Source organism: Brachyistius frenatus, unplaced genomic scaffold (assembly GCF_029030835.1).
Source record: "Brachyistius frenatus isolate BFR_SWC_R1_liver_20210118 unplaced genomic scaffold, ASM2903083v1 Contig_67, whole genome shotgun sequence".
In the NCBI taxonomy this organism is placed as follows: domain Eukaryota; kingdom Metazoa; phylum Chordata; class Actinopteri; family Embiotocidae; genus Brachyistius; species Brachyistius frenatus.
This window is the reverse complement of record NW_027210666.1, coordinates 255,690-267,881: the sequence shown is the minus strand read 5'-3', so window position 1 is coordinate 267,881 and position 12,192 is coordinate 255,690. Positions and strand designations below refer to the sequence as shown.

General features: G+C 43.8%; 1 protein-coding gene across 6 annotated transcripts in view; it reads left to right on the top strand.

The window, feature by feature from the left end:
- Window positions 1–12,192, top strand: part of qkia (QKI, KH domain containing, RNA binding a) — a 72,851-nt gene that overhangs the window by 30,971 nt on the left and 29,688 nt on the right. For all 6 annotated transcript variants that reach the window (XM_069707100.1, XM_069707097.1, XM_069707101.1 and 3 more), the window contains exon 3: window positions 8,086–8,202. In XM_069707100.1, the coding sequence (XP_069563201.1) occupies window positions 8,086–8,202 (117 nt within the window). The remainder of the gene's footprint in view (window positions 1–8,085; window positions 8,203–12,192) is intronic.

Genomic DNA, 12,192 nt, shown 5'->3' with positions numbered 1-12,192 from the left:
AGTTTGTGTTTTCAAGGAGGATTAAAAGTTTAGTTTAGTATTTAGTTTAGGGGTAAGAGAAGGGATGATGTGCGATCAGTGAGAAAAGGTAGAGAGGAAAGAAATGATGCAGGAAGGGATGGAAAAATGTCAGTTCTTATTCCAATCTGCCCACTGCTGAAGGAGAAGAAACGGTAATGAAGATTATTAGACTGGGGAATATTACCCCCTCGCATTTCTGTATGATTACCCAGATTCACCCCATTGAAAATGTGCGTGTGTGTGTGTGTCCATGTGCGTCCATGTGCATCCAAGTCCGTGTGTGTGTGTGTTTCTTGCTGACGCAACTCTGGGTTTTCCCCAAGGAAGCAGGAAATGGTGGTCCAAGTCTCTCGTCTTCTTCAACTCACCTACAGTGGAAGATTTATCATCGCTCACACTATTTTCCCATCTCCGGGACACTTCTACCATCCACCGACATGACTTCCACTTTTCCTTACCATATCCTTAGGCCGAGGTCACGCTCACTCAATGGGCCTTTCTCGGTCAGATCACCTACGTGTCCCCTGCTCAGGTTTCACTAGCAGATAATTTGATTGTCCTGGATGCAGTGCAGCATATCAATTCTACCAAAATAACTTGCCTTGCCAGCATGCTTCTACTCTAATTCCCTTAAGTGTGTCCCTCCTTTGGCCTGCGTGTACTTGCCCGTGTGCCCCACAGTTGTCTGTTAATGTGTTTGAGTGTATGCCTGCGTCTCTATCATTCTGTCTCCCCGTGTGTCTGCCTACCCACCCCCCTCACCGTTCTTCAAAGTCAGCCATTTCCTGATGTCGTCAGTGGTGCAGAACACTGTGATGCGTCACCGTGGTGACTGCATCTTGACTGACAGCTGAGTCGCAGGCTATCTGATAACTTCAACCTTCAATTAAATGCTATCTGTGGCTCCGCTTCTCTCCGGAGCACACGCTCACATACACATTGATAGGCAGCTGACTGACAGCTCAGCATGTCATTTCCGTTGACCTTCAGGCATCTGATAGGACGTGTGACATGTCTTTTAAGGTTGCCTCTGTCTCGACTTTATTCTCTGTGTATTTGTATTTGCCAGCTCTTTAATGCCCTGGTGGGTTGAGGGCAGGTCACTCGGTGGTGAGAAAGCTTAAGACCCAAAATGCACACATGGAAGCTACCTCTGTTGTGCTGACTCTGTGAAACGGGACCCTCGGTTGGACGTAAGCTGTTGAGCAACTGGTAAACAGGACCGTCCGAACTCCCCAGCTTGAATACATCCAAGAGAAGACAATGATGATTTATGAGGACAGGACTGTGACAACAGCGGTGCAAATGAAGTTCTGCTGTTGGTGTTTCTGTGGCTTTAGTTTGTCTGGTTTTCAGGGGGTTGTCGTGGCACTATGAGCTGTTTGCCTCCGTAATGGAATCCTTTTAAAATCCCCACCCCGAGTTTACCCTCGTCTGCTCTGCCCTTTGGCTCCGAACTAAAACGCCTCAGAGGAACAGATGTTTGATCCAGCTGCAAATCTACATTTTTGGGGTTGTTAGCCTGTGTTTTGAAGGCACATTATTACAAATATTGCAAATTACTTTTCAGCTTAAAAAAAAACAAAAAACGATGGAGCCGTTTTATATTGTCTTCATGCAATGTTATTGGAGACAGGATATTGGTTTCTTCTGTTGTTGTTCATGAGTCTATTCCAGTAGAAGAATGGTCCTCATGAACGTTTCCTTGTTTTGTAAATTCTGTCCTTAAGTACCAATTTTTTACAGAATTATACATGCATGTCTGTGCGTTTTTGTTTTTGTTTGGTTTAGAGAAGGTAGAAAATGTTGTTTTATTGCATCATGGTGCTTCGCCTTCACTGCAAGTCACAGATTTGAGAACAACTGAAAAAGAGGCTCCAGTGGTTTGAACAGACTGAATGTTCTGGCCCTCTCTGTTTCGCTGCAGTGAAATTGCCCGGCTAAACCAGACAGTTCCCTGCACAGGGAAAGTCATTAAGCTTGTTCCCAGGAGGGTGTCATCACTTATCATGCCAGCTCCTGATATCCTTCTGACCCCCTTAAGTCATTACCAGTCCTGGAAATGTACCGCCCAACACCTCACCTCACCTCGCTGATAGAGCGGCAGAGTAGAGGATTTTTGATAACTGGAGCTAGCCAGTCATGCATGAAGCTGATAATTTGATGAGCGGATGGTTTTCTAGTTCGCTTTTTGATAAGGAGGTAATTACAATGATAATTTAAACAGGACTCTATTTGTTGTAGTCGGTTTACACGATGAAGGGAAACAGTTTAAGCTGTTACATGTGTATTTATGACTACGTTAATGCCAACTTGCATGTCACCAGTTGTGTTAATACTGGAGGAGGATGGTGCGTTGTGATGCGTCGGCCGGGCTGCCTGTGCATCATACAGTTGAGAGGCATCGAGGTGAAGGACAGAGGAAGCAGGTTGACCACACAGTGATCAAAGGCTGCACCGGGGATGTAGTGTCAGCTTTTATTTATACAATCTGACTGCACAATCCATATCTACCGCATCCCACCGATGCAGGAGTTTTGAGGCTCCTTTGAGTTTAAAATGTCAATCTTCCTTCTTTTTTTTTTTAACATAAACGCTGAAACATTTGGTAAGGACATGTCTTATTAGGTTATTTTGAAAAATGTCAATCTCGTGCAGAAGTAGGGTATTTTACAGCTGAGCAGTAAACTGTGCTCTCGGAAGTGATGCACAGATCCAATATACTGGTTTGGCATCTGTGTCAATACTGACCTTTTTTTTTTGCAAACAGACACTTTCCTCAAGCAGTCAAAAAAACGTATTGCAAACAGTTTAGCAATAAGGATCCTGCTGGGAGAATGAATACGCCACCATAAACACTCAAGCTGTGGTATACAGAATTCAGAGATAATTGTGAACATGCATAAAGACTGGATCCACACCACCAAAAGCTTTTTCACCTCGGAATATTTACGTGGAAGCAGCTGCAACGCAGAGTTGTGCTGGCATGAGTGTACCACCTGTCGGGTCATTAAAGGGTGTCCTGTAAACTGGCACGAATTAATTTGATTGGCTGTTATTAGTTGTCTGCTTGCTAGTCGGATGATGATTGAGCCAAAAATGATGAAGCGTGAGCAAAGTAGCTAATAGCTAATCAGCTGATGCAAGTATGACTTCACCGCTTTGGCTGAATTAGCATAATTTCTCGTAACTAAAAATAAAGGTTGGCTATTGATGCGATGTGACCACTCTAAAGTGTAATCTGTTCCCTTCCATGGATAAGGGAGCGTGGCTAACGTTAATTTTCTCAGCTTTGTCAAAGGGCAGTCTTGAATTACTGCGATTAACCAACACTGAGTCTGAGAAATGGATGTTATTCAGCAATTTCTACTCTCAAGTTCATAAACTTTGCTCCGTGGTTTCCTTCGCTCACGTCTTCCAAACTTCAGTCGACGTCAATCTTTACGCTTTCCATCTTTCCATCCTCACTCCTCTGTATTTTCACCCTGCCTGCAACCCCAAAATAAACCCAAACAGAATTATCAAAGGAGCTATGGATTAGGCACTAAATGCTGGATGTGCTGAATGGAGAGCTTTGAAGTCTGTAGGGCTTTGAGGCGAAAATGTCACCACTGGAATCTAAGTCTGATTTTCACGCACTCATCGCCCTCGCCTCACGTCCTCCGCCCTCCTGTAGATCAAGTACGCACACACCTATCTGCTCCTTATGTCATATTCCTTCCATCCTGTCCTTTTTGGCTCTTTGTTGCGGGGATCGGGCCACAAAGCGAAGGTAAATACGATGGATTAATTGCGTGATGGAAGGTTTCCACCCGAAGAGGAATGAATGATTAAGGGCAGTCTGCTGGCTGGTGGCTTGGGAGGTTGTGTTGTCGGAGAAACATTGATTTGTGCTGTTAGAGACCTGTGCACAACAGGGGGATGGCAGATAAGCCAAAGAGGAAAGGCAAGATCCTGCGTAGGACACGGAGGAAAAAGGAAGCTCAGTTTCCAGAAGCTGTGAATGGCGACAGGAAGGAGGAGGTGGGGAGAACGAAGGGAACTATTTCAGGAAGGCATTTTGTGCCCTCTGTAAAGACTCCAAAAACTGGAGGTTGAATGAAGTGAGACTGATTAGGTATGAGGAAAATGGGAGTTTTGCTGGGATAAACGATTAGTAGGATTCTTTCACAACGATACTTTTCAACATTTGAGGGGGGTGTTCGAGTCAAGTAAGTGGAAAGATGGGGGAGAGATTGAAAGCAGAAGTGAGAGGATGGTGCCCGGTGTAACAAGAATCCACCTTGATTTGATACGTTGCACTGAATGAACGATTCCTCATTTCCATAAACTCAGCAAGGCCAGCTAATAAGTGATTGGTATTCTCCTCCTGGCCTGGCCCTGCTCTTCGATAAGCCTCCCGCTCGCGCACTGCCAGAGCCCTCGGCATGATCTCATTTCCTGTTTCCCCACCACCACAAACAAACGCTGTCAAAGGCACAATTGTTCTGCTTCTGTGAGCATTGTTGGTGGAACCGCTGTTGTTTTTCAGTTGTTCACACAAAAACAAACCAAGGCTGCCCGAGCACACAAGCCCATGCCGAGACCAGCTCCGGGTGGTGAGGGTGTCTGCGAGAGTTCACTCCATACATTGTGTGTCTGTCGCGCGGGCACGCACACGCACACGCACATCATCACAAGCACACAGTGGCAGAGACGTAGATGCTCACAACACAACCCGCCTGTGGAGTAGCGATAACTGGGGCTAAACAAAGGCCCTTTTAATGTCAGTGTAAGCCCTTGTCCTGAAGGGGAGGGGGAGGGGGGCTTTGTGTGCATGTAAGTGTGTCTGTCTGTTTTTCAGTGTTTGCACATGAACTCTGTTTTGTCGTACTGTACGTGTTTGTATTCACGTGTTTGTTGGGGAAACTTGGAGAAAAGTCTGATTTTAAAAATGAGACCGAAATAGAGGAGTGAAGAAAACGGTTTGTCTACCAAGCGTCCCGGTGCTTCAAACTTTACAGCGCTGTAAATAAGCAAAGGAAATAATAATTCAGCGATAATACATGCACGCAGAGGAAAAAAGACTGCTTCCAAGAGTATCCAAGTAAGCAAAACACATAATTTATTCAGGGGAAAGAGCTGCTGATTATAATTATTATAATGGTGCTTAATTGTTAACATTTCCCAGTCCCATAGACTGCAAGACTTTGGAAATCCAGTCATTTCCCAAAACCTCAGTCTGGGAAACCAGTGCAGTGGATTTAACAGCAGGAATACAGAAACTGAAACCTTGCTGCTTCTTTTTTTTTTTTTTTGTCAGTGTGGAGGATTCTGGATAGTTGAGCATAGCAAGAGCGGGTGAAGAGCGGATAGTGTATTTGGCAATGAGGGCAGTGTATCCGTCCTACTCCTCTGGCTGTACCGAGTGGAGTTCCTGGCACACTCAATGGCCCTGTACCCTTCTGATAACTCACCCGCTTGGCTTTCCATTGTGTCTACATTCCAGTGGCTTAAAATGGAGGTCGCCTTTTCCAACGGGGTATCAACATCCACGAGAAGAATGTCAAACCCCCAGAGCAGAGCTGTAAACCAGTGAGCAGAGTGAGCCATCCATTAGAGTTAAAACATTGAGCTTCATCCCATTACTGAGATAATTTGGGCCTCTTCTTTTTTTTTTTTTTTTTTTTAACAGTGTAGCTACACTTCAAATTGCAAGCTTTAATTATGATGAGGCGGCATTCGTTTTTGGTACAGCTCCAGAGTGTGGAGAGATGCTTAAATCAAAAAAACATAGTCATTTTATATCTGTGTTGAAATTTTCCTTTGTGTGTGTGTGTGACTGCTGGCTAGACACACATGCTGCATGCACATGCACATGCTCTGTGCTACGTGTGCACATCCCTGAGCCCCCTGGGTTGAAGAGTTAGTCTGCATGCAGGGCGGGAAAGCAGTGAGAATACATTGAAAGTGTTGCCCTTCTTGCTCATAACAGCTCTCCATTTACTGTAAAAACAAGATGTTTCTCAGCTAATGTGGCATCATCCTTCACCTTTTACCCGTTTATTTATTTCTGCCGTCCACACTCGGGCCACGGCTCTCTGTCAAGTATATATGTCATCAACATGTTCGTGAACACAGTCTACTGTCAAGAAGGGGAGAGTATTAGTAACAATGAAAGAAGCGCAGAGAATAAAATATGAAATGCTCTTTCTGTAGCATTTTGGATTTTCACACTAGCCACCACCTCAGATTTGAAACCAGATCCACTTTTCCCCCCCCTTGCCTAGTGTGATATTCAGGGATTACTGTGTAAGTCATCTACTGTATGCATTTAATATATTCATGGAATGTAAATCTTATGGGATTTGTACTGATGGATTATTTTATAGCCTGTTAGGAGGTGAGCACTGTCCCATGTCATATCGGCACAGAAATCTACATATAAATGGTGAATTCTTTTTTTGTTTTTTTGTGTTTTTCTTTTTTGGACACTTATATGTGCTAATTATGTACGTGTCGGATAATGGCAAGCATTCTTCAAATATTGTACTGTATTTTTGAGTAGAGTGGGCTGTATAACAAAATCCAGGACAATGTCACTGTAGCTTTTGTCCAATAGGCCACGTGTGTGCGTGTGTGTTTGTGTGTGTGTGTGCGTGTGTGTGTGTGCGTGTGTGTGTGTGTGTGTGTGTGTGTGTGTGTGTTGTGTAGGAGTACCACAGTACCACCATAACACCCGGAGCCAGGGATTCACCCTTGTCTGCAGCGAGTGCGATGATGCAGACTGACAGCTCTCTCTTCTGTGCTCCTCGAGGCGGTGCTGTTATACGTGTGTTTTTGTACAAGTCGGAAGCAGGCCACCACACTTTGTTGGTGGCTGACCTCCGAGGACAGGTGTCCTTAAATCCTTCAGTTGGCGCACTCCCTCCCAAATGTCGCCGCTGCACCAGTTTCCTTTAATGGAGTTAACCAAACAGACAGTTGCCTTGTGACGGAGAAACACGTGCTCCAAGCCGGCGTAGCCGCATGCTATGGTCAGCCGTAGGGACTCCGGCCTTTCTCCAGCCACAGGGCGTGTCTTTCCTGTTTCAGGCAGGCGGGCGACGCAGTCACTGACGGGGACAAGACAAACAACAGCCTGCAGTTTTTGATTGTCCTCATCTGTGTTTGTTTACGTTGTGGAGGGGAAATATGGCAACATCGTGTTAAATTTGTAATCCCTCTGTAATTAAATGTGACTTCCCTGATGGCCTTTTGGATCTTGCGGAGGCATTGGTGCGGCGGAGTGCGTAAGCAGATGTGACTGCATTTACGAATTTAATGCAGCCGTGTCACAGCTCATTGTGACGGCCCAAGAGACGAAGAGCTGTGCTTCTGATTGTCAAGAAAAGCTTTCCACTCTGCCACTGAGCATTTGAGCATTTCAGGCTTTAACATTTTTTGCTCAAATATAAAGTTTCCATTTTTAATAATGTCAGAGATCTCTTACCGTTGATTTCTCTACCAGCCGTGGAACACATGGTTGAAACGAGGATGGGTTGTTTACCTCTATGCATCTCCACGCTCCTCCTCTCCTTCTTTTATGTTGGCAGGAAATTCTGTTGGATTATTTCAACACATTTCTTTTCATCCTGTTGGAAGCCAGTTGGAGAAGAGAGGATTATGTTGGTTAATACATTTCTTTTTTGGTGCAACGCTCCAAAGCCACTCACCTGTGAAAAGGGGGTGGGGGGGTTCTTGATAAGAAAATTGTGTCAATCACACCACCTCACCTCCCCCTCAACATCCTCTCCAGCCTATTTTTTTTTTTTTTTTTTTTTACTTTTTTCATTTCCTTCCTACCATTCCAACCGGACTAATTCCTGTAGTTAACATTCAAACTTTTCTTTGAGACTATTTTGACATGTAGCCGAGTTGATAAAAATAGGGGTGCCAACTTTTCTGCAAAAAGTGCAGATGTACTTTTAGTGTGGCGCATGTAGCCATTCCATCCTGGTGTAAAGGAAATGTAAATGTCCCAATCTTCCACGTATTACACTTACCTGTAGACTCACAAGTTTCTTTCTCTCTCTGTATCTGCAGTATAACTTTGTGGGGAGAATCCTTGGCCCCAGGGGACTCACAGCCAAACAGTTGGAAGCGGAGACGGGATGCAAAATCATGGTGCGAGGCAAGAGCTCCATGAGAGACAAGAAGAAGGTAAGCTCCACAGTGTGCCCAGTGTGTTTTTATAAATCTTATGTTGTGATATCGATGATACTCGGTAGATTCTGCTCACACAAATATAAAAAGGATCTACATTTATTTGATAACACCAGTCCACAGTGAAGGTCAATTTTTTTTTTTTCTCCTCCACAATGATTTCCCATCTGTCTTAAAATGTCACGCAACCCTGTGAAATTTTCAGGGATGGTGGTCACACAAAAACTTCCCTCCAGGCCCTTAGAAACATGAGGCAGACACACACACACACACACACACACACACACACACACACACACACACACACACACACACACACACACACACACACACACACACACACACACACACACACACACACACACACACACACACACACACACACACTCGGTTGATGCCTGGTGGCTGCATTCTGACATCTGATAGTGCTGTTTGCAAAATGCTGTGCAGTGGAAACTACAGGAGGCAGTAGCAAAGCAGACGGCCGAGGCCAGGGGCAGCCTCTATTTCTGGATCTACCGAGCTGAGGTTGGAGACATAAAAGGCTAATATTGTGTATCTACATATCCTGAAACCCAAGGGGTGACGTCAGGCAAAGACCCTCTGTGTAATTGTGCCTGTAAATTAGGCTTTTTCAGGTAAAAATGAAGAAGAATGGACCATATGGTTTGATTTTAATCAGCCACATTACAGCATTTAAAAATTCAGCCTAACTGTCGCCAAATAATGTCAAATCATATTTGGTAGTCCTGTATTGCACAGCCCTCGGGTCATCATTGTAATAATTTGTCTTTTAAGGCCTAAAAAGCTCACTTGTGGCATATTTTGGGAAACATTTTGAAACTTGACACACCACACCATTCAGCCAACATAGATAATTGATTATTGAAATCCTGAATTTTGAATGCCGAAGCAGCAGCAACTTGCATGCGTCCCCAAGCGGGGGTTCAAGTGTGTCAGATCAGATTTGGTGATGCACTTTGAAGTTACTGAGGACAAATTGACACTTTTGAAAATTGTGGTATTTTAAGCATCTGTGCATATTTTGCTCACGGGCCTCAAACCCTGCTGTAATGGCTGCTTTCGGCTGTTTTTCCAGTTTATATTTGTCTACATTGAGTGACACCTTTTGGAGGTGACTCTTATTTATTTGATCCCTCCTTTCTCCTTTTGCTTTTTTCTCTACCTCCCAGTTGCTCTGATTTGCCAGGCAGTGGTGCTATATTCCAACACATTTACATAAATATGTGTATTTCACCCCTCTTGGTATGGCAGTCACCTTTACTGCACACACTCTCACACAGAGTTCACTGTGCATCGTGAAAAAAACCAGACAGTAGCCAAACAGATGAAATATACACAGACATGCACAGAATTTCAGCTGAGTCATAAGCTTAGAGGCTCCAGTGTGCTGCAGGACCAACCTTTTTTTTTTTTTTTTTACGAATTCCTCTGTTCATATTTTAATTTTTACCTCTTCCTCTCGTTTCCCTTGGAGTGTGTTCATTATCTCGGAACAAGATGAAGACACTCTGCTGTGGTTCTTTCTTTGGAATCAGATCCAAAAGTAGTTAAATGGGATTGAGCATGCTCATGCATGTACGACCCCCCCCCCCACCCCCCCCACACAACCCCCAAGTTGGTCGTAGCTCATTACATGATTCTATGATTACCTTCAATGACTCTTGCTATCTTAAAACTTAATGACGTGTGCTAGTTATTTTTTCTGTGTGCCGCTGCAGCGGGACCTGTCAAAGGCCCCGTGCAATTACTATGCCAACAAAGGTCCAACATGGTTAAACATTTGCACAGAAATATAGACTAGCAGGGACATTTCTTTACTTAGTGTTTTGATATGGGATACGGTCAGGGGATAACCCCATATTTAAAATGTTTCATCGATCGCGTTTTGCTGGTGCATCTCCAGTTGCGCATATGTTGAGGGTTAGAAGTAGATTGAAATATTTTAAAGGCAGAAGACTCGAAAGACAAATCGCAAGAATCCCCATGAGGTATGTTCACTGGACCCCAAAAGATATTGGGATGGTCTGAGTGTGTCACAGCTGCGGCTCAGCCAGAGACAAAGCCACCGCAGCCGCCTCCAGTCACTGCATCCTCAGCCTCAGTATTTTCAGCTTGATGCCCGGTGGCAGCAGAGGATGCCACGGCAGCAGCTTAGCCAGTGTGTTTATTCAGGATCCATTAGCGGCAGCATTTTTATGCTCTCAATAATTCAGCTGGTTACTCCCTCCTGGGCCGCACTGCCTGACGGGGAGTCGGCTCACTGACGCTCCGCAGTGGGAGAGAGTGGAGCGGAGACCGAGGGAGTAAGAGAGAGAAGTGAAGGAAGTACAGAACAATGGCGATAGAGGGGAAAGCAGATCAAGTCGAAAATAAGGAGGAAAGAAGCAGCTGAAGAGAAAAACATGGTCCAATTTGAATAAACAGGAGCAAAGTTCTTACGATTAGTGATATTTGAATCACTTTTTCTGCTCTCAATCCCTCTCAAATTCTTTTAATCCTCCCGACCATATGCCAATATAGGACTCCGTTTGTATGTTTTATATATTTCATCCCTACATATTGCACAATCTTGCATAAACTTGCTCTGCATCACAGATTTCCTTTTAATTGTTTCCTATAACATTTTGTGTGCAAATAATTTTGACGGCTGGCATTTAATTCTTCCCACATGTACTGTTTCAGCCTTCTGTCACAGAATACTGTGCTGATCCTGATAATTCCTTCCTCTTTAAGTTTGCCTGTGCTTCGTTAGTCATGGACAGAAATACATTTTCTGATAGGCTGCCGTCGTTGCTTGTAAATATTTGAGTACACTGTCATCTAACAGCGTGCGGCTGTCATATTAGGTGTAGTTGTGTATTTACAAATAAACTGATGTCTTTAATCGATGTTCAAATGACATCTTATTTAGATTTGAAGAACAGTGGATTTTGTACTTGCAGTATTCGGAATAGAAGTATGCAATTTATTTATGTATTGATGTGGTAGGGAAAAGTCACAGAATGAAAATGGTGAAATCTCTAAATCCGCCTGTATGTGTGTGGGTGGAACACGAAATTCAGCTCAAACAGGACGAGACTCTGTAGACTGCACTTCACACTCGGATCAAACAGGACCAAATGTAAGGTGTCTGTGAGAGTGCCTAAGTGCACTACAATCTTGTAACTTCTGTGCACAGAGGCTTTTGGACGTGTTTCTTTTCCACAGATTTGTTTTGATAGAACAGATCAAACACTAACTCCTGTAATTATTGTCCTGACGGTAAAGAGTAGACGTATACTAATCGAACTTTGATGTGATGTGGCAGCTTCGTCTTTGAGTTTTTACAACTACAGCTATGCTTAATGCAAGACAACAGCAAGAACAACGGCAATTAAATTAGAGGCGCATTATATCGACCGCAGCAGAAGTAGCATTTCCATCCCCCTTTTGAAAAAAAAAACCCCCAACTAACAATTCCCTAATTTTATTTTGGCCACTACACAGTGACATTCCAGTTAGCACAAGAGACAGCTATTTTATTTAGGGCTGCATTAAATTACCTTTCAGACTTGCACTTTGAGAAATTCTCTCTATCAAATGAATTTGCTTTGATTTGTTTTCTTTTTTTTTTTTTTTTGCTGATTGTCCCAACACATAATAGCTAAAAGTGTGGCATCAGCACAGTCACTGGCAGAACAGAATAGGCCTGCGGTTTGAACCATCAACTCCTGCCAGGCGGTGCACGGTGTCGCGCACAGCACAAGTTCCACACTTTATTGCTTAAGAACTAATATGTGACATTGGCAGTCAATATGCTGAATTTGATTAGCCGGTTGGTGCATCAGCAAGCACACTTGTGTTGTTTAAATTTTAAGCTGACATTTTTCATTCTTCATCTCTTAACCCAGTGCAGCTGAAGGCTTGTTTCTTTTTTTTTTTTTTTATGGAGACTTTACAGTCCCGGTATTACAATGCCCAGGT